The sequence below is a fragment of the Oncorhynchus mykiss genome, chromosome 25, assembly GCF_057628025.1.
Source record: "Oncorhynchus mykiss isolate SJ-2025 chromosome 25, ASM5762802v1, whole genome shotgun sequence".
In the NCBI taxonomy this organism is placed as follows: Eukaryota; Metazoa; Chordata; class Actinopteri; order Salmoniformes; family Salmonidae; genus Oncorhynchus; species Oncorhynchus mykiss.
This window is the reverse complement of record NC_143046.1, coordinates 51,495,469-51,523,403: the sequence shown is the minus strand read 5'-3', so window position 1 is coordinate 51,523,403 and position 27,935 is coordinate 51,495,469. Positions and strand designations below refer to the sequence as shown.

At 42.8% G+C, this 27,935-nt stretch overlaps 1 protein-coding gene across 1 annotated transcript; it reads right to left on the bottom strand.

Moving 5' to 3' along the window:
• Nucleotides 1–821: 821 nt before the first annotated feature.
• LOC110505255 (brain-enriched guanylate kinase-associated protein-like) lies at nucleotides 822–27,670 on the bottom strand. The gene is made up of 6 exons (XM_090220466.1): nucleotides 27,477–27,670; nucleotides 22,570–22,731; nucleotides 20,266–20,332; nucleotides 8,484–8,591; nucleotides 5,693–5,776; nucleotides 822–3,141 (listed from the first exon to the last, which is right to left on the bottom strand). The coding sequence occupies exons 1-6, from the start codon at nucleotides 27,545–27,547 to the stop codon at nucleotides 1,642–1,644; spliced, it is 1,992 nt and encodes a 663-aa protein (XP_090076592.1). The 5' UTR covers nucleotides 27,548–27,670; the 3' UTR covers nucleotides 822–1,641.
• Nucleotides 27,671–27,935: the final 265 nt, after the last annotated feature.

Sequence of the window (27,935 nt, the reverse complement as noted above, 5' to 3'; positions counted from 1 at the left end):
CAGACATCACCGGTAACAACGTCACCTATGGGCAAAAACCCACCGTCGCCGGACTAGACAGAACTGGCAAAAAGTGCTCTTCACTGACAAGTCGTGGTTTTGTCTCACCAGGGGTGATGGTCGGATTCGCATTTATCGTCAAAGGAATGAGCGTTACACCGAGGCCTGTAATCTGGAGCGGGATCGATTTGGAGGTGGCGGGTCCGTCATGGTCTGGGGCGGTGTTTCACTGCATCATCGGACTGAGCTTGTCATTGCAGGCAATCTCAACGCTGTGCGTTACAGGGAAGACATCCTCCTCCCTCATGTGGTACCCTTTCTGCAGGCTCATCCATACATGACCCTCCAGCATGACATTGCCACCAGCCATACTGGTCATTTTGTACGTGATTTCCTGCAAGACAGGAATGTCAGTGTTCTGCCAATCGAAGAGCCCGGATCTCAATCCCATTGAGCACGTTTGGGACCTGTTGGATCAGAGGGTGAGGGCTAGGGCCATTCCCATTAAAAATTCTGGGAACTTGCAGGTGCCTTGGTGGAAGAGTGGGGTAACATATCTCACAGCAAGAACGGGCACATCTGGTGCAGTCCATGAGGTGGAGATGCACTGCAGTACTTAATGCAGCTGGTGGCCACACCAGATACTGACTGTTACTTTTGATTTTCACTCCCCCTTTGTTCAAGGATGCATTATTCCATTTCTGTTAATCACATGTCTGTGGAACTTGTCTCTGTTGTTGAATCGTGTTATGTTCATACAAATATTTATACATGTTAAGTTTGCTGAAAATAAATGCAGTGACAGTGAAAGGATGTTTCTTTTTTTTCTTTTTTGCTGAGGAGTTTATGTAGCCTTTAGTTGGTATTATGCCATTGTAATGAAATTCTCAATAGCGGGGGTTTGATGGGAACTTGGAGCGCTCAGCTCTCACATCATAGGTCTGTCTGTCTGCCGAAATGAATGGCAGACATTATGCTTGCACTAAATTATGTTGTGTTACTGACATACTTCAAATGCTAATAGCTTATATATTTAGTACAATAGTTACTGCCTCAATACTGTCATAATTGTAAAGCGATAATTTGTCTTGTGAGCCTTCTCCGAAATAGCTTTGAGCTTGCTGAATGGCTGTCTCAGAGAATAAGGGATGATATACTGTAGGAAATCTGGTGTCTGGTCTCTCTGATAACTACACCGTATCATGACATAAACAGCCCCCCAAAAAAACACAGCTGTGTAGCATCTGACAGCTTGAAGCTTGCCTTCACCGGATTACAAAAACATCTCAAATCCACACCAACTGTGTGTTTGCCACAGAAAACACGATGTACATAATCGTCACGCATAAAAGGAAGAGCTGTTGGTAACACTACTTCAAGCTAACCAGTATAATTGTATTTTTTTTTATTACTTGTTATAAGCACGCATGAGCTTTTTATTTCTTATTACAAGGGTTACAATATGTTATGGCTTTTTATGAAGTATATTTTCAACTTGCTCACAATTGCTGTTATTTGGCCATTGAGATAATATTAAGACTTTTTATAAGGGGTCATACGTGCTTATGACAAGTCTTACAATTAATTATAACCGCATCATAATGCATTATACCTGTCAAGTCTAAAGTGTTACCGAGCTGTTCAGTTCAGGAGGGTGCCGTACAGCTGGGCCTTGGTAAGACTGTCCTTCCTGTTAAGTCCTGTTCCTGTGCTTCCAAATTTTTGGTGGTGTTGAGAACTCTTCCTGGGAACAGCCAGGCTCAGGCTGGGCCTCACTCTCTCCCTCTGGTAGTGTTGCTGCTGCAGACCGGGGGCTTCCAGGGAGCTTTGGTGGTCTAAGGACTCGGCCAAGCTGTTGGGGATCGCATCCACATGTTCCTTGTTCATGGTCCCCCGTGCCGCTCCAGCCGCTCCGCTCTCCTTGTCCTTCAAGCTTCCTGAGAGGAACTGGCTGCACTCTGAGTCCTGGCTGTCCTCCTTGGCTCTGTAAAGGGGCTGGGGCCTGCCCCGCAGGCCCATGCTGGGGTGTTTGGGACTGGGTGAGAGTCCGCCACCACCGACGGCAGCGGCCAAGCACTGGTCCAGCACGTGGCTGTGGAGAGAGACGTTTGCGTCCCCCTCCTGGAAGGTGAAGTGCTGCTCGGAAAAGCTGTAGGGAGACATGCGGCCCGGATTGCAGTTGTAGGAGTACGAGTTGATGTCCTCTACACTCAGCTGCCTCCAGCTTCCAGACAGTTCTTCTTCGGTGGGGACACCTATGCTGGCCTGGCTGTCAGAGCGCTCCACCGCCCGGGGTCCTCCTCCACCCTGGGCCGAGCCCTGGCTGTGCGACGATGCTAGGTGGGGCGAGTGGTATGGCTCACTGTAGCCGCAGGACGGCGTGTGCACGTATGCTGGTGAAGAGCCGCCACCACCTTTCGCCGGGTTGGGGGAAGGCAGCATCGCCATGTGCTGGAAGCTGTGGGACTTGGGGAAGAGGCTGAGGCTGGGAGGGCTGTCTTTCTCATAAGAAGAGGTGCTCTTGTGTTCACCGTACCCCCCATCCCGCCAGTCCATGTAGAGCACCTGGTGGGAGGAGGACATGGCGCTGCTGGTGGCACCGCCGCAGCCTTCCCCTCCCTTCTCCTCCTCGGAAGCCTGACTGAAGCTGGAGTAGGAGCTAGAGAGCGGCAAGGAGCCCACAGTAAACTCTCCGTGGAAGGAGGGGGCCCTGTGTTGGGAGAAGTTACCTGAATGGAAGGCCACCTCCTGAGGGTTGGAGTTCTGGGCCTGGAGGAAGAGATCCTTGGGGAGGCCGTGGACCTCTACGCTCTGCCTGCGCTCCTGCCAGCGCTCGGGGCAGTAGAGGGCCGTGTCGCTACAGTACAGGTCGGCAGTCCGGAAGGCGGTACGGCGCTGAAAGATTTCACCGCCCACGCTATTGGTCACGAAGTCATGGTCATGGCCCTCGTCCACCAATGGCTGGGGGCTGGTTTTGTGGTCGACTGGGCAGCTGCTGCCCGGCTCTGGCTTCTCTAGCACCTTGGCGATGACGGCGGTGGGCACAGCATCGGAGTAGGATGAGTGGCACAGCGCCATTGTGACGTCGCATCCGTGCTTCTCTATGTGGGAGCTCACCCGCTCCTGGAAGTCAATGGGCAGCTGGAAAGAGAGAGAGTGGGATGGTGAGGAGAAATTCTAAGAGAGGAAGGAAAGAAACCTGGATAGCCAAACAAAGGAAGAAATGGGAGTGAATTTAAGAGATGGATTCAGACATTACAGCAATCAATAACAAAGGAGGACTACTACTGCTCTAACAAAGTAATGTTTTAGCGATTCTTACCAGCATAACTTTCTCTAAAACAAAGCATTCCTAAAAATAGACTGCATATAGATTCATACAATGCTGACAACCACTATCAAATCTGCCCATGCATATTCACAACCACGCCATTATCGAATGCTTGCCACATCCATACAGATGTTTTTGTCAATGCTGTTCCCTAGACTCCAATCTAGAGTTTGAATTTAGAGAAGTAAATTATTATTGTGTGTTTACTCAGACTAGCTCGGACACCCGTTGGGACCCTCTCTAATGAACTTGTCAGAACTTTGCTGACCACAACCCCTCCATTACTGTGCTTTGGCCCTTCTTTTTCTAATTTCTCAGTTTACAATCGCTAAGTTGTAGGATACACACATCCTCATGGACAGAGGTACATCAAGACACACACTTTCATCAATCCTCACTTGTACAATGCCTTCGAACTATTCATGCCCCTTGACTTATTCCACATTTTGCTGTCACAGCCTGAATTCAAAATAGTTAAAAAAAAAAATGTTCCCACCCATCAACACATAATACACCACACCAAAGGTTTGCACATTTATTGAAAATTAAATCCCCAAAATATCTAATTTACATAAGTATTCGCACCCCTGAGTCAGTACTTTGTAGAAGCACCTTTGGCAGAGATTACTGCGGTCTCTCTTTCTGGGCTTTCCCCATCTGGATTGTGCAACATTTGCCCACTATTCTTTAAAATGTTCAAGCTCTGTCAAATTGGTTGTTCATCATTGCTAGACAACCAATCAATTCTTGCTGTAGATTAAAGTTGAAAATGTAACTTGGCCACTCAGGAACATTTAACTGTCTTCTTGATAAGCAACTCCAGTGTAGATTTGGCCTTGTGTTTAGGTTATTGCCCTGCTGAAAGGTGAATTAATCTCCCAGTGTTTGGTGGAAAGCAGACTGAACCAGATTTTCCTCTAGGATTTTGCCTGTGCTTAGATCCATTCTGCTAATTTTTTTTTAAACAATTACCATCATACCCATAACATGATGCAACCACCACTATCCTAAAAATATGGAGAGTGGTTTAATAACTTCAAAATGCTCTAAAAGGGATATTCAATGTCTGCTTATTTTTTGGACCATCTACAAATATGTGCCCTTTTTGGATAACCTCCCTGGTCTTTGTGGTTGAGCTGTTTGAAATGAAATGCTCGACTGAGGGATCTTACAGATGTGTGGGGTACAGAGATAAGGTAGTCAATTTTTAAAAAATGATGTTCAACACTATTATTGTGTCCATGCAATGTATTATGTGTCTTGAACACATTTTTTACTCCTGAACGTATTTAGGCTCTAAAAAATGAGAAGCTGAAATGTGTTGAGTCAATAAGTATTCAACACCTTTGGTATGGCAAGCCTAAATACGTTCAGGAGCCTAAATACGTTCAGTATTTAGGCTCCTGAACGTATTTAGGCTTGCCATACCAAAGGTGTTGAATACTTATTGACTCAACACATTTCAGCTTCTCATTTTTTATTCATTTGTAAACATTTCGAAAAACAATTCCACTCTGATATTATGGGGTATTGTGTGTAGGCCCTTAATAAATAAATAAAAATCACCAGGAGCAGCTTCAATTTAAATTAGACCAGTGCTCAATGTCTCCAGCTGAGAATAAAAAATCTAAAATAGCCACTGTTGTTTTTTGTGTTGAAAATAGACACCTAGCAGAAATAATACCAGTGTTTTGAAGTATGGAGCTATTTTATTTATTTTTTTGCAGCCTTGCTTTCCCCATTTGAGAATTGAGTGGAAAAGTAGGTGAGACTGCAGGGTTAATGCGTCTCACTCCAACACGCCGTTTTCCGCAGCTTTCCCGAGGGGCTCCTCTGTACACTATACATTTTCTCTGGCTGGGTAGCAGAGTTAAGTCCCAGTGCAAATCATACCGCATCCCTTTGATCGCACTCGGCTATATTCATCGCTGCATTTGTGATGGATTCGTCAATGCTCTGGAATTGGTCACTTTGTCGACTCGAAAGGAGGAATGTGCTTTCAAAAGCCAATCACTGTTATTTCATCGGAGTATGATTATGGGGAGCCGAATGAGTCAGCAGCTGTGGATGCTGATATCCTACAGTACCTCAATAACTCTGTCAATTTCATACCATAGCTGCATTACTACTTCATCCATATATGCGTGACCTTACGTTTTAAAAGGTAGTCCCACGTCTTTTGAGGATTTTTTTTATTTTTATGAGGAACTGTGAGGATTTTTCTCTCTCTCATACCTCACTTCTTACTCCCCTTCGAGTGGACTAGATGTTGTCTTAGGCGGTTTTGCACGGTGAAATCAACAGGGGAAATGATACGTGGGGCTACTTGTTAGTGTGAGTGTAGAGCAGCGCAGAACTCACCTCGGATAGCTTGTGGGCTCTGTGGTGTGACTTGGAGCACTGGAGGAGCTGCGCTGCCAGGTTACAGTCCTTCCTGTAAAGGTCCTGGGAAATGGGAAAGATGAAACACTGTTGAGTCATAGGTTGGGATGCCATGCAGACTAAGAACTGTATAAATTGCAATGGGAGTAACTGACCCAACATTTGTTTCAAATAGGTTGCTACATGTAATGACATGGTATTACTACAACCAAGTAGAATGGGACCAAATAGTCATTTCAGCATGTGGCGTTGCTAACCTACCATTGCTTGACAAACAAAAAAGAATGCCCCCGAAAAAAAATATTCCAGATTGATTGCTACATCCTGAAGTTGTTTTCCCCCTCAACCCTCTTGTGACAACCCCAAATGTTTACTTCAATTTAAAGCTCTGAGGGTCTAACACTTTGGGAGAACCCAATCGAAGTAACAAACGCATCATCGGCCACAGAACAAATCCATCCACCCAGAAAATAGTGCTTGTTTTTCTCATCAGGCCCCTGTGGCGCTGACAATGGCATTAATGATCCGCAACATCGTATTAACTCTGAGGGACTTTTTTCAATTGCAATAAAGCTCTTCACTGTAATTTCATTACGGGGCTTCTGAAATGGGCTCTTCTCCTCTGATCTAGAGGCTAGGCTAGTAAGCTTCCTCTCTGTCAGTCTGTATCCATGCTCTCGCTTTCCCACTGCAACTCCTCTGTGACACAGCAAACTCTGACAGCCCTCTCATAAACATCAAAGGCATTTCTTTGACAGCTTCAATTCTCCTTCTAGTTAACTGTGTGCAATTTTTTTTCTCACATACAGAACAATTGGGACTGTGGTAGTTTGAAGGCAGCACAAAGACCTGTCTCATCCAGTCATTGATGTCTCAATGTCAGCCATGTTGTTTTCTCTCAGGACTCTGATGTGAAGAAGTTCCATGCTAACTGAGAGAATAGCTTTTGGCTGCAACCAGAGGAAAATGGCTAGCTGTGAAAGCTGTTGCTAACAGAAGTAGGTGCAACAACAAAAAATAGGTGACAAAAGACACATTTACCGTTACACCCAACTCTTCCTTCCACATCTGTAAATGCAGCCAGAGTCAACCTAATGACTTATTTGGTCTTCCTCATATTAGAATCAGTTTGCCATCTCCAATTAATTCAAAGCATTCCCTTAAGACAAAATGTCTGCCTACTCCTGCTAACAGATAAAGTTATCCTGTAAGACCTAATTCTGACCCCAATCAGCCTCCCTGGATTCAAGAGGATTCTCATCATGCCCAATGGCTCAGATGTGTCTAGCTAGCACAGCAGCCCTGCAGAGAGCTAGATAGAGTGCGAAGCTAGGTAGATGCTTGGGGATTCACATCAACGAGACTAAGACCGTAGATTGACACAGTAGGTCCCCAGGGCCAAATCCAGACTCTAGCTTTAAACCTGCTTACAGTCTCAAATCCCCTATTGATTTAGGAGTAACTACTGTACACAGAGTACAAAACATTATGAACACCTTCCTAATATTGAGTTGCACCCCCTTTTGCCCCGCAGAACAGCTTCAATTTGTTGGTGCATAAACTCTACATGGTGTCGTTCCACAGAGATGCTGGCCCATGTTGACTCCAATACTTTCCACAGTTGTCAAGTTGGCTGGATGTCCTTTGGGTGGTAGACCATTCTTGATACACACAGGAAAATGTTGAGTGTGAAAAACCCAGCAGCATTGCAGTTCTTGACACACTCAAACCAGTGCACCTGGCACCTACTACCATACCCTGTTCAAAGGCACTTATCTTGCCCATTCACCCTCTGAATGGCACACACATACAATTCATGCCTCAAGACTTAAAAATCAGTATTTTAACCTGGTCTCCCATTCAGCTACACTGATTTGAAGTGGATTTAACAAGTCACATCAATAAGAGATCATAGACTGACTTGGTGAATTCAGGTGAAAGCTATGTCTAGGGACGAGCATGTACTGTATGCTGTGAAAAAGTAATTTGCCACCTTTTTTGCTACAACGACTCCAACCAAATGCTTCCTGTAGTTGTTGATCAGTCTCTCACGTCGCTGTGGAGGAATTTTGGCCCCCTCTTCCACGCAGAACAGCTTTAACTCCGCAACACATTTGTGGGTTTTCAAGCATGAACTGCTCGTTTCATGTCCTGCCACAACATCTCAATTGGGATTAGGTCTGGGATTACCACCACCATTGGTAGAAGGTTCTTACTGTGGAATGCAGTGTTTTGCTTTTCGCCAGGCACAATGGGACCCATGTTATCCATGAATGAGTTGAAGCAGTGCTGCATGTAAGAGTGGGCCAAAAGTCCTCCACAGCTGTGTGAGAGACTGATCAACAACTACAGGAAGCATTTGGTTGGAGTCATTGCATCTACAGGTGGCCAAACCAGTTATTGAGTGTAAGGGGGCAATTACTTTTTCACACAGGGGAATTGGGTGTTGCATAACTTTGTTAAAATTCAATAAGTAAAATAAGTGCAAAACATTTTTTCTTTGTGAACTCCGGTTCACTTGATCTAATATTAGGTTTTGGTTGAAGATCTGATAACATTCAGTATCAAAAATAGAGATACTTTTTCACGTGTCTCTCTCCAGACAGTAGCACTTCAAAGAATGTACTATCAGCGCAGGTTTTTATGTTGGGTTCATGTTATAGGTGGCACACGTGGCAAGGCCGCCACCGGGCATTGGTCGTCTAACTGTCTGTTTAGTTGTTTCAGTGATTCCCCGATGCGCAACGACTGGCTTATACAGGATACTCACGTTGTCTCCCCTGAGCTTTTCAATGGTGATCTTGGCCTCCAGGAGGTGATTGTTGAGGGCGATGATCTCCCGGCTCAGCGCTCTTTTCTCGTCCTCATGGTGCTGGGACTAAAGGAGGGAAGGGAGCGCGAGCGGAGGAATTGAAAGACCAGGAAGAGAAAGGAGAGTGAGAAGAGGTGTCGAGCAGTCAGCCAGTCAGTCAGTGTTCCTGCTCTCTATGCCAGTAGCAGGTCTTAATTAAAATAAGACTTCACTGGCCAGTGCCCAAATAAAATCATTTACTCTACCGGGGGGGGGGGGGGGGGGGCGCATCGATCATAGTCCTGAGAAATTAAAGCGGTTAAAGCAATGGTCAATGTTTGACACCTTAGTATTTCCTGAGATTTAGCCTCAAACAATTACATGCCAACAAGATCCTTTCCCCCCTTCACCCAATAATTGTTAATCCCCTGTTGTGTGATAGGATTTGACAAAGGATGCATCATTGAGTCTCCACCGCACAAGGGTCACGATTGTTTTTGAAACACGGGGTGGGGGAGCAGTTTTAATAGAAGTCAATTATTGTCAGTTCAAGCAACAGGTTGGCATTGATATTCAAATCCATTCTGTAAGTCTCTCATTAATCTGCTCTGGCATGTTGCTTTGGCGGTCTCATTCAGGCACATTATGTGCCACATTGTAATCACTTTTCACTCTGGGGGAAGGTGAGTTTTGCTATAGACCTCCGACATAGGAGACTGACATGAGTCTCCTCCTGACACGAGTCTCCAAAGCTGCTAACGCCTTGTCCCTGGCTTTTTTCAGAGATTTTCACATCCCAAAACCACCTCTCACAAAACTAGCCCTTCCTAACGTGGAATGGGTTTGTAAAGTTGCCAGAAAGGTATTGACAGTGTCCACTCCAGGGAAGGTGGAAATTGTAAAAATGTGAGTTGTAGCCATTACATTTAGCTTGAATTTGAATGACTCACTTCAACTGTTTCTTGAGTTAGTTGCATACCCTAATCTGCAACCTGTTTGGATTGACATTCTGCCATGGGCTGATTTAACATCCGAATATTAGAAATCGTCTAGAGGTTGCCCATAGATTAAAAGAGTGAAGGATATTATAGATTTGCATATGATGACTGACATGGTCATATACCATCTTGGCAGTACAGTTTGAGGCTTTATTTAATTACAATTGTTGGGGTTGAGAGTGAGTAATGGCCTCCACACATACAAGCACCTTTGGAACATCTACATTTAAATAAAAAGTCCAAATCAATTAAATATACACCATCACAATAAATCCATTGTTTATTTTAGGCAAGTTTAAAGAAACATTGATGTGAAGAACATTTATTTCAGAAGAACAATATGAGTCGTCTTACTGTACGTAATCTGGCTATGTGCCATGCCACAGGCTGTAGGCTTGTTCATTTATCAGACAAGATATGTTTCTAAGTCCCGTGCCATTAATTTAATACTACAGTGCCTTGCGAAAGTATTCGGCCCCCTTGAACTTTGCGACCTTTTGCCACATTTCAGGCTTCAAACGTAAAGATATAAAACTGTATTTTTTTGTGAAGAATCAACAACAAGTGGGACACAATCATGAAGTGGAACGACATTTATTGGATATTTCAAACTTTTTTAACAAATCAAAAACTGAAAAATTGGGCGTGCAAAATGATTCAGCCCCTTTACTTTCAGTGCAGCAAACTCTCTCCAGAAGTTCAGTGAGGATCTCTGAATGATCCAATGTTGACCTAAATGACTAATGATGATAAATACAATCCACCTGTGTGTAATCAAGTCTCCGTATAAATGCACCTGCACTGTGATAGTCTCAGAGGTCCGTTAAAAGCGCAGAGAGCATCATGAAGAACAAGGAACACACCAGGCAGGTCCGAGATACTGTTGTGAAGAAGTTTAAAGCCGGATTTGGATACAAAAAGATTTCCCAAGCTTTAAACATCCCAAGGAGCACTGTGCAAGCGATAATATTGAAATGGAAGGAGTATCAGACAACTGCAAATCTACCAAGACCTGGCCGTCCCTCTAAACTTTCAGCTCATACAAGGAGAAGACTGATCAGAGATGCAGCCAAGAGGCCCATGATCACTCTGGATGAACTGCAGAGATCTACAGCTGAGGTGGGAGACTCTGTCCATAGGACAACAATCAGTCGTATATTGCACAAATCTGGCCTTTATGGAAGAGTGGCAAGAAGACAGCCATTTCTTAAAGATATCCATAAAAAGTGTTGTTTAAAGTTTGCCACAAGCCACCTGGGAGACACACCAAGCATGTGGAAGAAGGTGCTCTGGTCAGATGAAACCAAAATTGAACTTTTTGGCAACAATGCAAAACGTTATGTTTGGCGTAAAAGCAACACAGCTGAACACACCATCCCCACTGTCAAACATGGTGGTGGCAGCATCATGGTTTGGGCCTGCTTTTCTTCAGCAGGGACAGGGAAGATGGTTAAAATTGATGGGATGATGGATGGAGCCAAATACAGGACCATTCTGGAAGAAAACCTGATGGAGTCTGCAAAAGACCTGAGACTGGGACGGAGATTTGTCTTCCAACAAGACAATGATCCAAAACATAAAGCAAAATCTGCAATGGAATGGTTCAAAAATAAATTAGAATGGCCAAGTCAAAGTCCAGACCTGAATCCAATCGAGAATCTGTGGAAAGAACTGAAAACTGCTGTTCACAAATGCTCTCCATCCAACCTCACTGAGCTCGAGCTGTTTTGCAAGGAGGAATGGGAAAAAATTTCAGTCTCTCGATGTGCAAAACTGATAGAGACATACCCCAAGCGACTTACAGCTGTAATCGCAGCAAAAGGTGGCGCTACAAAGTATTAACTTAAGGGGGCTGAATAATTTTGCACGCCCAATTTTTCAGTTTTTGATTTGTTAAAAAAGTTTGAAATATCCAATAAATGTCGTTCCACTTCATGATTGTGTCCCACTTGTTGTTGATTCTTCACAAAAAAATACAGTTTTATATCTTTGTTTGAAGCCTGAAATGTGGCAAAAGGTCGCAAAGTTCAAGGGGTCCGAATACTTTCGCAAGGCACTGTATATGCTTTTATAGTAAGAAGAATATAATTGAACTTAGCTGAATAAAATAGAAAGGCTATTTTTTTCCCCCCAGTCTGGAGAGAGTGAGAGTGAGCATATGAAGTGGCCAGTAGTGGAAAAAGTACCCAATTGTCATACATGAGTAAAGAAAATGACTCGAGTAAAAGTGAGTCACTTGAGTAAAAGTATTTGGTTTTAAATATACTTAAGTATATTGACTCATGACTGGCGTTGTGGTGGTAATATGGTCACCGCAACAGACCTAGTCATGGCCATCCAATGACTGACTTGAAAACTTTTTTTGTTCCCCATAGAGTCGACAGTGTAGCCTACTGTACTTTCATCCACATCCAGCCAAAGTTAGATAATTTGATGTACCAATGCCTCACACCATGGGGCAGCAAGGCAATTTACAGAGGTTAGAGTACTTTTTAAAAATCATAGACTGCAGAATACTACTGGGCTTATGTGAATATTGAACCCCCCCCCCCCCCCCCCCCCCCCCACGAGACGCGATTACTGTATACTAGAGTTGGGGAAGGGGAGAGAGAAATACAAGATTTACAGGCTTCTGAGAAAAAATACAATTTGTAACCTGAAAAAAAAGGATATCAGCCTCCTCAAGAAATAAATAACTACCTGCTCAAAAGTTTTCAATGATCAATCGGTGTAAAATTCTCTGAAATGCCTACAAGTCTCTAAAGGATAGGGGGCTGGCCATATGTGACTTGAAAGCCAATTAATCTAAAGTTTGATGTGCTTCAACTAAATATTTTAGGTTTTCTTTATCTCCTTTTCCCTTCTGGCCCCAGTTCAATTCTTAGGGTGAGAGACAGTATCTTTTGAAGAAGCTTTAGTTCATGTCTTTATCTAGGTCAAGTTTGATTGCTGTTTGAGATTTTTACATCAATCCGTGACAAGCCTGGCTAATGGATAACGGGTAATGCATGTTGGGTACGTCAAATGCTGAGAACTAGCAAGACCATAATAAACGGCTCTCTATACACTGGATGTGTACCGAACTCACTAAAAGTGGCAGTAATAAAGCCTCTCTTGAAAAAGCCAAACCTTGACCCAGAAAATGTAAAAAATAAATGAATAAATAAAATTCGGCCTATTTCGAATCTCCTATTCCTCTGCACTTGTGAAGGTGGTAAATGACCTTTTAATGGCATCATACCGAGGCTCTGCATCTGTCCTCGTGCTCCTAGACCTTAGTGCTGCTTTTGAAACCATCGATCACCACATTCTTTTGGAGAGATTGGAAACCCAAATTAGCCTACACGGACAAGTTCTGGCCTGGTTTAGATCTTATCTGTCGGAAAGATATCAGTTTGTCTCTGGATGGTTTGTCCTCTGACAAATCAACTGTAAACCTTGTTCCTCAAGGTTCCATTTTAGGACTGCTATTGTTTTCACTATATATTTTACCTCTTGGTGATGTCATTCGGAAACATAATGTTAACTTTCACTGCTATGCTGATGACAAACAGCTGTACATTTCGACGAAACATGGTGAAGCCCCAAAATTGCGCTCGCTGGAAGCCTGTGTTTCAGACAAGGAAGTGGATGGCTGCAAATGTTCTACTTTTAAACTCGGACAAAACAGAGATGCTTGTTCTAGGTCCCAAGAAACAAAGAGATCTTCTGTTGAATCTGACAATTAATCTTGATGGTTGTACAGTCGTCTCAAATAAAACTGAAGGACCTCCGGCGTTACTCTGGACCCTGATCTCTCTTTTGACGAACAGACTGTTTCAAGGACAGCTTTTTTTCCATCCACATAACATTACAGAAATCTAACTTTGTCCAAAAATTATGCAGAAAAATTAATCCATGCTTTTGTTACTTCTAGGTTAGACTACTGCAATGCTCTACTTTCCAGCCACCTGGGTAAAACACAAAATAACATTCAGTTAGTGCTAAATACGGCTGCTAGAATCTTGACTAGAACCAAAACATTTGATCATATTACTCCAGTGCTAGCGCCTCTACACTGGCTTCCTGTCAAGGCAAGAGCTGATTTCAGGGTTTTACTGCTAACCTACAAAGCATTACATGGGCTTGCTCCTACCTGTTTTTCCGATTTGGTCCTGTGGTACATACCTACAAGACGCAGGCCTCCTTACTGTTGCTAGAATTTCTAAGCAAACAGCAGGGCTTTCTCCTATAGAGCTAAAATTTTATGGAATGGTCTGCCTACCCATGTGAGAGACGCAGACTCGGTCTCAACCTTTAAGTCTTTATTGAAGACTCATCTCTTCAGTAGGTCCTATGATTGAGTGTAGTCTGGCCCAGGAGTGTGAAGGTGAACGGAAAGGCACTGGCGCAACAAACCACCCTTGCTGTCTCTGCCTGGCTGGTTCCCCTCTCTACACTGGGATTCTCTGCCTCTAACCCTATTACAGGGGCTGAGTCAGTGGCTTACTGGTGCTCTTCCATGCTGTCCCTAGGAGGGGTGCATCACTTGAGTGGGTTGAGTCACTGACGTGATCTTCCTGTCTGTGTTGGCGCCCCCCTTTGGGTTCTGCCGTGGCGGAGATCTTTGTGGGCTATACTCTGCCTTGTCTCAGGATGGTAAGTTGGTGGTTGAAGATATCCCTCTAGTGGTGTGGGGTCTGTGCTTTGGCAAAGTGGGTGGGGTTATATCCTGCCTGTTTGGCCCTGTCCGGGGAATCGTCGGATGGGGCCACAGTGTCTCCCGACCCCTCCTGTCACAGCCTCCAATATTTATGCTGCAGTAGATTATGTGTCGAGGGTATAGGGTCAGTCTGTTATATCTGGACTATTTCTCCTGTCTTATCCGGTGTCCTGTGTGAATTGAAGCTCACTCACTCACTCACTCTCTCTCTGTCTCTCTCACACACACACACACACACACACACACACACACACACACACACACACACACACACACACAGGACCTGAGCCCTAGGACCATGCCTCAGGACTACCTGGCCTGATGACTCCTTGTTGTCCACCTCGCTGTGCTACTGCTCCAGTTTCAACTGTTCTGGCTATGGAACTCTGACCTGTTCCCCGGACGTGCTACCTGTCCCAGACCTGCGGTTTTCAACTCTCTAGAGACAGCAGGAGCAGTAGAGATACTCTGAATGATCATCTATGAAAAGCCAACTGACATTTACTCCTGAGGTGCTGACCTGTTGCACCCTCAACAACCACTGTGATTATTATTATTTGACCCTGCTGGTCGTCTATGAACATTTGAACATCTTGGCCATGTTCTGTTATAATCTTCACCCGGCACAGCCAGAAGAGGACTGGCCACCCCTCCTTCCGTGGCCTCCAACTGCTCTTAAACGCTAGTAAAACCAAATGCATGCTTTTCAACCGTTCGCTGCCTGCACCCGCACGCCCAACTAGCATCACCACCCTGGATGGTTCCGACTAGAATTCTAGAATATGTGGACATCTATAAGTACCTAGGTGTCTGGCTAGACTGTAAAGTCTCCTTCCAGACTCATATCAAACATCTCCAATCTAAAATCAAATCTAGAGTCGGCTTTCTATTCCGCAACAAAGTCTCCTTCACTCACACCGCCAAACTCACCACAGTAAAATGGACTATCCTACCAATCCTCGACTTCGGCGATGTCATCTACAAAATAGCTTCCAATACTCTACTCAGCAAACTGGATGCAGTTAATCACAGTGCCATCCGTTTTGTTACTAAAGCAACTTATACCACCCACCACTGCAACCTGTATGCTCTAGTCGGCTGGCCCTCGCTACATATTCGTCGCCAGACCCACTTGCTCCAGGTCATCTACAAGTCCATGCTAGGTAAAGCTCCGCCTTATCTCAGTTCACTGGTCACAATGGCAACACCCACCTGTAGCACGCGCTCCAGCAGGTGTATCTCACTGATCATCCCTAAAGCCAACACCTCATTTGGCCGCCTTTCCTTCCAGTTCTCTGCTGCCTGTGACTGGAACTAATTGCAAAAATCGCTGAAGTTGGAGACTTTTATCTCCCTCACCAACTTTAAACATCTGCTATCTGAGCAGCTAATCGATCTGTACATAGTCCATCGGTAAATAGCCCACCCATTTTACCTACCTCATCCCCATACTGTTTTCATTTATTTACTTTTATGCTCTTTTGAACACCAGTATCTCTACCTGCACATGACCATCTGATCATTTATCACTTCAGTGTTAATCTGCAAAATTGTAATTATTCGCATACCTCCTCTTGCACACAATGTATATAGACTCTTTTTTTTTTCTTTTTTTCTACTGTGTTATTGACTTGTTTATTGTTTACTCCATGTGTAACTCTGTTCTCAACTAGCCTACCTGGTTAAATAAAGGTGAAATAAAATGTAAAAAATAAAATAGCTAGGTTCCTCTCTAGGTTTCTTCCTAGGTTTATGGCCTTTCTAGAGTTTTTCCTTGCCACCTTGCTTCTACACCTGCATTGCTTACTGTTTGGGATTTTAGGCTGTGTTTCTGTACAGCACTTTGAGATATCAGCTAATGTAAGAAGGGCTTTAGAAATAAATGTGACTTGAAGAAGCTTGGTAAACAAACAAAAAAGCAGAACGCTGGCAACAATAACCCAATTTGGTGAGGTGTATGTTCTGTGATGCCTATCCCCTGGGTGTGATTTACACTTTTCATTGAAAAGCATTGACTAATGAGTGCACTGCGAATAGCACATTGAGAAATGTGCGGCTCAGAAAACAGGCTCTTCTGGCACACTGGTGAGCATGGCAGAAAGGCAGCACACCCTGATGAGAACTCTAATTAGACTAAGAGTGTCAGCACCGCTCACTGCAGTGCCAGTAGGGCCGGGAGCTGCCTGCTTAGCCGGGATCTTGAAAGGCACACACACCCCTGCTTGTGTGCAAGCACACACACAAACATCTCCTTGATCACAAGAGCAATATTACCCTCAAGGTGCCATACTGTATGTGAATCATTCATTAGTTGTTAGCTATTTCGCCCCCAGATCGTGTGTGGTGGCTTTGGACAACTACAACACTAACAAAAACAACAACCACTCCAGGGGCCTCGGCCCCACTAATTACCTTGTTCACTGGTGTCATGAGGAGGCAAGCTAACCCTTCCTCATAGAACCATGGCTTCATTAAGCTTTCCACTCTATTCTGATGGGCTAATTAAAGTAGTCATTAGAGTACACATTTGTTCTGGGGGCCTTGTATTCTACTAATCCATATACAGTTCAAAATGGTATTTTACAAAATACTATTTTGATCTATGTAGAGCTAGAAAAGTGTTAGACATAGTTAAGGTACAGTTAATGTGATATTTAATATGGTTCAGTGTGCTGCTGGCTGGGCAGCACTAGTTCAGCACCCTGGAGAGGGCCCTTTCCTCTGGCCTTCGCCCAAATGGCTTTTCAGCACTGACCAGGCAGACAGCTCCACAGCTCTGTCAACACTGGAGTCGCCACAGCCAGGGTCCAGGGAGGACTTAATTTCTTTTTTAAATAGGGGTTTTTCACTGACCGTGTGACCTGACCAGGTTACACTCTAGGCCCTAGTTGAGTAACATGGTCTGAAACAACTCTTGTCCCTATGCAAAATAATAGAAACCCTTGTGGAAATCCCCCCACTCTATTCTCTTACTTGGTTGTTTTAATCGTTTTTTTTCTATTTTTTTTCTAATGACCTTCCCTGTAGTTTCTCCTCCAGAACTTTTTAATTGCATGATTTGATTGAACCTCTTTGTCACCGAGTGTCTATCTAAGACCATTTCCTGCTCGAGAAATATTTTGCCCTTAAAATGCCATTTCGAGACATCAAAAGGAATGGCAATCACAATGAGGCATGCTTCTGAAGCAATCCTGTACTACTTCCTGTCATAAATGGTGATTAGTTACACCAAGGTCCAAGGAAGCTAATTCCTTTGAAAAGCCAACCACTTTTTTTTATTTTTTTATCACATGACTGGAATACAGTAGAAGTGTGTGACAGAATATGATTCAGGATACATTTTGTGGCTGTTGTCTTTTGTGACAATGCAATTCTGATTACTCAGATGTGCTAAAGAGCGATGGGTGAAGAAACAGCGAATAATACACAAATACTGTAGAACTGGTGTAAATAATCTACAGTACTTTGCCTGGATCAATGTTAGAAATTTGTCATATAACGACATGTAATAGATAGGCTATTGGTTTTCTACCTTTATACCTCAGCACCAATGGATATAATAGGCCTACAAAACATGTAGCCCACAAATAGGCATATCTAGGGTCAATGTTGAGACAATGTTGTATGAAGTGTTATCACCACAATCTCTTGCCTGAGGCAATCATCTTAATCATCTAAGAAGAGGTGGTTGGGAAAATACATTAATTTCACACAGTCGTATTCTATTAAAATGGCCACGGAGAATCAGCCATTGACACAAAACTTCTGTTTTGATGAGATTAACAATCTCTTTTTAATCATGATAGTCATACAGTACGTCTTAAATATGGACCCGAGGCCAGACCATGGACTCATCTTGAACAGTAATGACAGTGTCTTTGGGGTCTGAAGGAGGAACGAATGGAAAGGGGAGCTTTTGTCGGGGGAGATTGGGAGATATGCCCAGAAAAAGAAGTTGTAGTAGTTTTCTAACAAGGTTCTATGGCAGGTTCTATCAATTTGGACATGGATTGCGCTCCGTCTCTGATCATGTAATTGCTTTTAGAGTGGTGAGAGGGGCCTTTCACCAAGGGAGACCGCATGTTCGGATCAATTATACTGGAGTTCTCATCTAAGATCTCAAACCACAGACCACATAGCCGATCACCAAGAAAGACAGCTCCACCTCAATTCAGGAGGCGTATGGAATAATCAATATACCCATTCTTAGGTGTTCTTACTTTTAATATTTTCATGATAGCTGTTCTTGTTATAATTTTTTACTGTTTGGCCTATGTTATATTGGCTCTATTTTACAAAACAAAGCTGGTAAGCCTCTTAGCAGTCTGTCACACACGTCTTCAAACAAACACACACACTCACTCACTCACTCCTAGAGCCCATCTGTCCAAGCTCCAATTACAGGGGCCAAGGTGCCTCAGAGCCGTGTGTGCATGTGCGTAAGTGTGTGCGTGAGATTGTGTCAGATGCTCGATCAGGTTCTGATGGGAGATGTATAAGGGAAATATACTAACGAGACTAACAAAGTTTCAAACCCCCCTAAACGGAAGATCTCAGACAAAGCTCCACCCCTTCCAATAACGTTCTGCTTGAAATCATTGCTAGAAATCCCCGCCCCCACGTTTAAGTACCATCTTCACCCAATCCTGATAAGTCAAAATAACCAGTGACGGGAAACCAAAGCACCAGAACTACGGTTGCTCATTAGTCGTTGCATTCAGCAGTCTTTTGACAGACGTGACGCTACCATTTCTGTTATGTAGTCTCTCCATGAGGGACGAGGGTGTGTGTGATGCAAGCGTGCATGCATACGTACGTGTGTGATGCTGTGCTCTGTGTGTTGCTTAGTGAAACAGAGCTGGGGCTTTCCCCTTTCATGCACTGATGCCAGACCCTGACCAACAGGTCAGTCTTATCAGCAACATTCATATTCTAAAGCCTTTTTATCTTCAAGGATATGAGACATTAAAATAACTCCATTGTAAATGCAACATAAGGTGCACGGCCGAGGTGTAACTATCAAGACATCGACTTGACAACCATCATTGGAATGGTTGCAGGGGAAGTAAACGTGATTTCTCAATTCACTGGAGTGTGGTGCAATGGAGCTGCATCTCAGGCTGCCCTAAATAGAGCTTATTCCTTAGATGCTGCATTCACCAGGGGCCCCAAGGGTGCCACCGGAGTGGCCGGTGGGGAGCGTAGAGCAAACCTCCATCCACCTCCTACATTATTTATGAGAGCAATGTGAGAGCTGAGGTACTTACAGGGAGCATTAGGACGCAACAAATCTCTCCCTGCAATGTCAATACCAACATCTTGGTAATGCCCCTCCGCCACAACTGTGAAGAGGTGGAGACTCTTAGGAGTGAAGAAGTGCTTAAGGGACAGGACTTTATGGGCACACTAGGTGATGTACTGTAACACAGAGTAATGAAGGTAGGAATGCCATTTTAAGGTTGAAATTGTTGCCAATTCAAATGGTCTTCTCGCAGGTCTCGGGAAGATTCCAGGAGACCTGAGGGTGAGATGCTGTTTCTGAGTTTCTTCGTTGACATCAGTATAGACTGTCAGAGGCAGACACAATGCTGTTTGGGAGTCTCGCAACAAACTGCCAGGAACAATAGAGTTGTTTTTAGGTCATTTCACTGTACACCGGCTCAGTGGAGTCAAATGTGAAGGATGGCGTTACTTCAGTTCTGCTTGATTGAGCTTTACCGGCAGAACAAATCAAAGTGTCAAAAGTGAAAACATTGTGTGGCATTGGAAGTGGGTGTCAGCGGAGTGTATGGCTGAAGCAGCGGAGTGTATGGCTGAAGCAGCAGAGTGTATGGCTGAAGCAGCAGAGTGTATGGCTGAAGCAGCAGAGTGTATGGCTGAAGCAGCAGAGTGTATGGCTGAAGCAGCAGAGTGTATGGCTGAAGCAGCAGAGTGTATGGCTGAAGCAGCAGAGTGTATGGCTGAAGCAGCAGAGTGTATGGCTGAAGCAGCAGAGTGTATGGCTGAAGCAGCAGAGTGTATGGCTGAAGCAGCAGAGTGTATGGCTGATCAGGTGTCTTACTGTCCTGTGCACCTTGTCCTCCAGGTCTTGATTGATCCTCTGCTGAGCTGCATAACTGCTCTGGATCCTGCAGGACAGGAAAGAGTACACATTGATGAAACATAGTCTTGAGTATGAAATGCTTTCAAATCCAAATAATTCACTGTCCTTTAATTCAAGATGATGAATGTGAAACTCCAAAAAACAGTTATTTGAATTTCAAGATCATTCAATGGATATATCTGATTTACTGTACTATACTGTACAGTAATACTTTTTAGATGTGAATCCTCACAATTGAAGCATGGAGAAACGCATTTCATGTGATGAAAGCAGAATTTAAAAAAAAAAAATTAGGAGAGAAAAGGTGATGGAAAATGCAGAATCAAATCCATAGGACTTATGCATGACTCATGAATGAGCTGAGGATTTTGGCAACATTTCAGCGCGGGTCGAGGTGTGTTTCCCAGCACAAAACACTGTCTGGTCGGCTTCCAAAACATTAGTGGGATTAATGGAATAAGCTGTTCTTTCACCTTCCATTAGTTAAATCATTACCCGCATTAGGCTACTATCTCTGTCAGCACATAGTGCTTTCTGCATGTTATTATCACTGGCCCCAGTCTCTTGGGGGTTTGGATACAAGCATTTGGAGATTCATTGTAAAAAATGTCTGTTATAGAAGAAGACGGTGCTTTAGAAGTGGATTTGGAGGTTATATTTCAGGCTGCTCAACAATGATCAATCTCATAACACGTTCTATATTTAAAACAAATAATATTTTTCTTTGTTTCCTGTCAAGTTAAATTGTAGGCCAAAAAACATTTGGTATTGCAGGGAGAGACCGGGGACAATTGTAACACGGGTTACAGAATAAACAACTCCAATTAGAAGCCACTTAGAGAGGTGTTATTCAATGAGCCGATGGTTAGTGTCTTTACAAACATGACTATGAAGAGTTTGAAATTCATGAATCAAGTGATTATTGATCTGTGGAACATTCTCCATATATCTAACATACAGTATATATTTGTTATCAGTAAGATAAGGTATTTAGATGAATATAGTTCATGACAATAATGTATATTTCTTCTTACAAGCCTTTAATTAGTATACTTGGGGTTAGTTGTAACACAGTGTTACAACTTACCCCTTACCTAAAATGATATAGTATGTAGACAAATTAAGATTTTACATAAATGTTGGCAGTGCAACTAAGATTACACCTTAAAAAAAATAATGTTGAATGCTAATATAATAATGTCTAATAATGTTAATTGTAACATCGGGATCTTTTCAGATTTAAGGCAGAACTGTGAAAAAGCCACATTTAGCACAGTTCTCTGAATGTTACTATTAGTTAGCAGACAAATGTACATTTTGAAATCTCTACATCACAGTGTTAAAGTACATGTGATTTTTTTTTTAACTCCAAAATGTGTTTCAACTCTCCCGTCTCACCTTATTAATTGGGAATATCAATTACTTTAAGTCAGAAAATGTGACCTTTTATATAAAATAAAAAAACATTTTTCTTTGTCTCCTTGGCGAAAGGAAAAGCCACAGGCTACATATGTACTTCTGTTGTAAATGACTTACATTTGAATTATTACTGGCTTTCGATCAACTTGCCCTGCAGTAACACAGATGATTCGGCTAATTATAGTCCGGACTAAAGACATTGATTAGTTGAATCAAGGTGTGTTCCTGCCTGCCAGACGACTTACCCTGAATTTAATTCCACTGCTCTATCGATCGCTACATACATTAAGTCTGAGACTGCCATCCTAGAAGTCGTTTGTGTGACTTCGAAGTGAGGGGCATTGTACAAAACAAATTCATCAGCGATTGGATCGTCTCTAACAAATCTAACCAATCAGAGTATCAAAGTTCATAACTTCCTTATGTAGTAACCAATTGGTTTCTGGGACCAACCAGAATGTCAGAATGTGTTCGCATTATAGAAATTGTTGGGGAGGGAGAGAAATCCAGACTAATCTTGGAAGAAGAAAAATCAGTTGGCCAGAGCAATGTGGAAGGGTAGCCAGGCAATGTTACTGCAGGGATAGGATCATAGACAATAGTTGTAGAACCTTGCATTAGATTATTCCCAATGCAGACTCAGTTGAATTAGTCGATTTGTAAATCCATTGACTCATTAGGTGGAAGTGAAAGATGGCATAGTCACGCTTTGTTAGACACAGGAGCTCTGGTAAGAGAATAAAGATGGCATAACGGGACTGACATGGAGTAACGGGAAGGACATGAGGTAAAGGAACTGACATGGTGTACCGGGACTGACGTCATGTAACAGGGCTCACATACCTGCGTAGTTTGTCAGTGAATTTCTCCAACTCTTCTTGGGCTCGACGGAGTTCCGTCTCCAGGTACTGACGGGTGGAGTCAAACTCAGACTCCACCATCTCTAGTTTGTGGGTGGTGTAGGACAGGCGCTTGTGAAAATCATCCTTGTGATCATGTAGAGAACTAGACAGAAAGTAGAGTGACGGGCAGACAGACAGGGTCAAAACAGCTCATGGTATCATGAGGTCTTCATTTAGGCTGTGCCCAAACTGCTGAATATTCTTTTAGGTAACTGAAGTGCATGACTAGACATAATGTACATTAGATATGAATGAACAAAACAACATTTCACAGTCATTTAGAAAAATAATATATTATTTATAATCTACGCATGTATCAATATACAATATGTAATCTACATATCAACTATCTTCTGAATTGTGACTACATTCTCAAAAGGTACTAATTGTTCACAGTACTGTTGCATAACCTGAACACAGTCAGACTTCGATAAGAGAAAAAGAGAGAGGTATGAAATGGAGATTAAATCTAATTCAGCGTGGTGTGAAAAGTCCCAGCCAAGGAAGGCCCGTGGGTATGTATTGATAGATGGAGGCTCGAGCGGTAATGATCTTCCATTGATAGCTACAGTGGGGAGAACAAGTATTTGATACACTGCCGATTTTGCAGGTTTTCCTACTTACAAAGCATGTAGAGGTCTGTAATTTTTATCATAGGTACACTTCAACTGTGAGAGACGGAATCTAAAACAGAAATCCAGAAAATCACATTGTATGATTGTTAAGTAATTAATTGGCATTTTATTGCATGACATAAGTATTTGATCACCTACCAACCACTAAGAATTCCGGCTCTCACAGACCTGTTAGTTTTTCTTTAAGAAGCCCTCCTGTTCTCCACTCATTACCTGTATTAACTGCACCTGTTTGAACTTGTTACCTGTATAAAAGACACCTGTCACACACTCAATCAAACAGACTCCAACCTCTCCACAATGGCCAAGACCAGAAAGCTGTGTAAGGACATCAGGGATACAATTGTAGACCTGCACAAGGCTGGGATGGGCTACAGGACAATATGCAAGAAACTTGGTGAGAATGCAACAACTGTTGGCGCAATTATTAGAAAATGGTTCAAGATGACGGTCAATCAACCTCGGTCTGGGGCTCCATGCAAGATCTCACCTCATGGGGCATCAATGATCATGAGGAAAGTGAGGGATCAGCCCAGAACTACACGGCATGACCTGGTCAATGACCTGAAGAGAACTGGGACCAAAGAAAACCATTAGTAACACACTACGTCGTCATGGATTAAAATCCTGCAGCGCACGCAAGGTCCCCACTGCTCAAGCCAGCGCATGTCCAGGCCCGTCTGAAGTTTGCCAATAACCATCTGGATGATCCAGAGGAGGAATGGGAGAAGGTCATGTGGTCTGAAATAAAAAATAAAAAAAAGCTTTTTGGTCTAAACTCCACTCGCCGTGTTTGGAGGAAGAAGAAGGATGAGTACAACCCCAAGAACACCATCCCAATCGTGAAGCATTTAGGTGGAAACATCATTCTTTGGGGATTTTTTTCTGCAAAGGGGACAGGACGACTGCACCGTATTGAGGGGAGGATGGATGGGGCCATGTATCGCGAGATCTTGGACAACAACCACCTTCCCTCAGTAAGAGCATTGAAGATGGGTCGTGGCTGGGTCTTCCAGCATGACAACGACCCAAAACACACAGCCAGGGCAACTAAGGAGTGGCTCCGTAAGAAGCATCTCAAGGTCCTGGAGTGGACTAGCCAGTCTCTAGACCTGAACCCAATAGAAAATCTTTGGAGGGAGCTGAAAGTCTGTATTGCCCAGCCCGAAACCTGAAGGATCTGGAGAAGGTCTGTATGGAAGAGTGGGCCAAAATTCCTGTTGCAGTGTGTGCAAACCTGGTCAAGAACTACAGGAAACGTATGATCTCTGTAATTGCAAACAATGGTTTCTGTACCAAATATTAAGTTCTGCTTTTCTGATGTATCAAATACTTATGTCATGCAATAAAATGCTAATTAATTACTTAAAAATCATACAATGTGATTTTCTGGATTTTAGATTCCGTCTCTCACAGTTGAAGTGTACCTATGATAAAAATGACAGACCTCTACATGTTTTGTAAGTAGGAAAACCTGCAAAATCGGCAGTGTATCAAATGCTTGTTCTCCCCACTGTATAGGGAACCAGGGCAGCTCACAATGTAATGGTGAGTCCCATTACACACATCTCCATGTCATCACTGGCAAACCAGAAAGAGATTCTGATTCTATCAAGATACAATGCCATAAGGGGTTTGTGGGAAGAGGGATGTGACTGGGGTTGCTCAGTTGGTGCATAAGTTTGGTCTTATAAAGTACTGTATTATACAGGAGAATACTGACAACCTCTGGAGAGTTTCTCTAACGTGCAAACGTTTTTCTTTTATAAATGACAGAGAGAATGTGTGAGTGCTTGCGTGTGTGTGAGAGCGAAAGATACACAGACAAAAGAAAAAGAGAGAGGCTGGAAATAAAGTAGGTCGGAAAGGGAGTGTAGAACAGGGAGCAGTTTGCTCTGGGGATTTAGAGGAGACTGATACAGCGCCTTGCAAAAGTATTCAGACCCCTTTGGATTTTATTGTGTTACAAAGTAAATATAGTTGTTTGCTTAATTATTCAGTCCTTTTGTTTAGGCAAGCCTAAATTAGTTCATTTGTAAAATGTGGCTTAACAAATCACATAATAAGTTACATGAACTCACTTTGTGTGATTTTGTTTTGTTTTTACGACTAAACCTCTGTCTCCCATACATACAATATCTGTAAGGTCCCTCGGTCAAGTAAAGAAGGGCAGTGATTGGTAGATGGGTAACAATGACAAATCAGACAATTGGATATTTCTTTAAGCATCGTCAAGTTAATAATTATGCTGTGGATGATGTATTAAACCACCCAGACACATCAAAGATACAGTCATCCTTCTGAACTGAGCTGCAGGACAGGAATGAAACTGTGGCTGTGATGGGAGAAAACTGATGGATTGATCAACAACATTGTAGTGACTCCACAATAATGACCTAAATGACAGTGAAAAGAAGAATACGAATATACAGAATAAAACTATTCCAAAACATGAAGAAGAAAGGAATACAGTTTTTGGTCTACTTGCAAAGCCTTATGTTTGGGAAAAAAACACAACACATCACTGAGTAACTGCCTCCTTATTTTCAAGCATGGAGATGGCTGCATCATGGTATGGGCATGCTTAACATCGGCAAACACTGCAAAGTTTTTCAGGATAAAAAGTAACGGGATGGAGCTAAGCACAGGCAAAATTCTAGAGAAAAATCTGCTTTGATCTGCTTTACACCAGACTGGGAGAGGAATTCACCTTTCAGAAGGACACATCTACACCGGATACTTACCAAGAAGACAGTGAATGTTCCAGAGTGGCCAAGTTACAGTTTTGATTTAAATCTGCTTGAAAATCTATGGCAAGACATGAAAATTGCTGTCTAGTCATATTCCCCAACATCTTGACAGAGCATGAATAATTTTGAAAATAATAAATGGCCAGAAATGGCACAATACAGGTGTGCAAAGCTCCTATAGACTTAACCAAGAAGACACAGCAGTAATCAATGCCAAAGGTATTTCTAACGTGTATTGACACAGGGAGCTGAATACTTATGCAACAACTATATTTTGGTTATTACATTTGTATTCATCTTATATAAAAAAAGTGCTGTTTGACATACTTTGTGTAGATTGACCCCCCCAAAAAATACAATTAAATCAATTTTGATCCCACTTTGTAACACAATAAAATGTGAAGAAATCCAAGGGGTCTGAATACTTTTGCAAGGCACTATAGATTCTGACTCCGAGACAGTACCCCTGTAGAGGTTCAATATCAAGCTGCCAGTGGCACACTGATCTCATGTCATAACAGTCCGAGGACGGCCCATTTTAAGGGACCATGTGACTTTCTCACAGCCTGGTTGGCTAGTGCAGAAACAGCTTGACAAGATTTTTTTATTTTTTTTATTTAACTAGGCAAGTCAGTTAAGAACAGATTCTTATTTTCAATGACGGCCTAGGAGCAGTGGGCGAACTGCCTTGTTCAGGGGCAGAACGACAGATTTGTTTTACCTTGTCAGCTCGGGGATTCAATCCTGCAACCTTTCGGTTACTAGTCCAACGCTCTAACCACTAGGCCACTTACTCACGGTACCAATTTCTCAGTCATTCTCAGTCATCAGTATTCTATTTAAACTTTTAGACATATAACCTTCAAAACCTGATGTATTATACAGTACCAGTACAGGGTTTTCTGATTTATTTTTCTATATTGTAGAATAATAGTGAAGACATCAAAACTATGAAATAACACATATGGAATCATGTAGTAACCAAAAAAAGTGTTAAACAAATCAAAATATATTTCATATTTGAAATTCTTCCAAGTAGCCACCCTTTGCCTTGATAACAGGTTTGCACACTCTTGGCATTCTCTCAATCAGATTCACCTGGAATGCTTTTCCAACAGTCTTCAAGGAGTTCCCACATATGTTGAGCACTTGTTGGCTGCTTTTCCTTCATTCCAAACATCAAAAATTGGGTTGAGGTCGGGTGATTGTGGAGTCTAGAAACCCTGGACTGGTACTGTATAATACATCCAGGTTTTGAAGGTTATATGTCTAAAAGTTTAAATAGAATACTGATGACTGAGAAATTGGTACCGTGAGATGGTCGTACAGGTGGTGTATAGTTGAAAAGACATTTGGATTATTTTGGTAGTATTGAGACAAAATCTTTTGGAATGGGTTCTCCAATGAATATGATTGATTCACATGAAATCAATGGCATTTATGAGTCAAACCACCACTCTTACCTTCTTTTCTGATGCTTGCAACCATTTCTCTGGGCTTTGAGAGCTGTTTTCCCAATATATATCTTTTTCATATTTTTCGCTGTGCATTCACCTTCATTTGTTTTCTAGTTGCTGATGACGCTGATGCAGAGTGTGACCTCTATCACCAACCACTCAAGCTGTAAGTCTTGCCTGTGGAGTCAGGCAGCAAGCAGTTGTCTATCTAGGTTGACTGTTGACCCTGCTAACAGAGCACAGAAAAAACAGCTTTGCAGATTCAAGTGTACATGTAATACATTACTACTATGGTATGTGCTGTGAGTTCATGCAATAATTTGCTCTTATTGAAAAAAACCTAATTCTTCATGGATATCAATGAACACATCATTAACTAAGATTTTCTCCAGTGACCCCAATATGTCACTTAATGAGCTCCCCTTTCATATCTCTCCATTTGTCCCATTTAAACTGTCCAGTGTT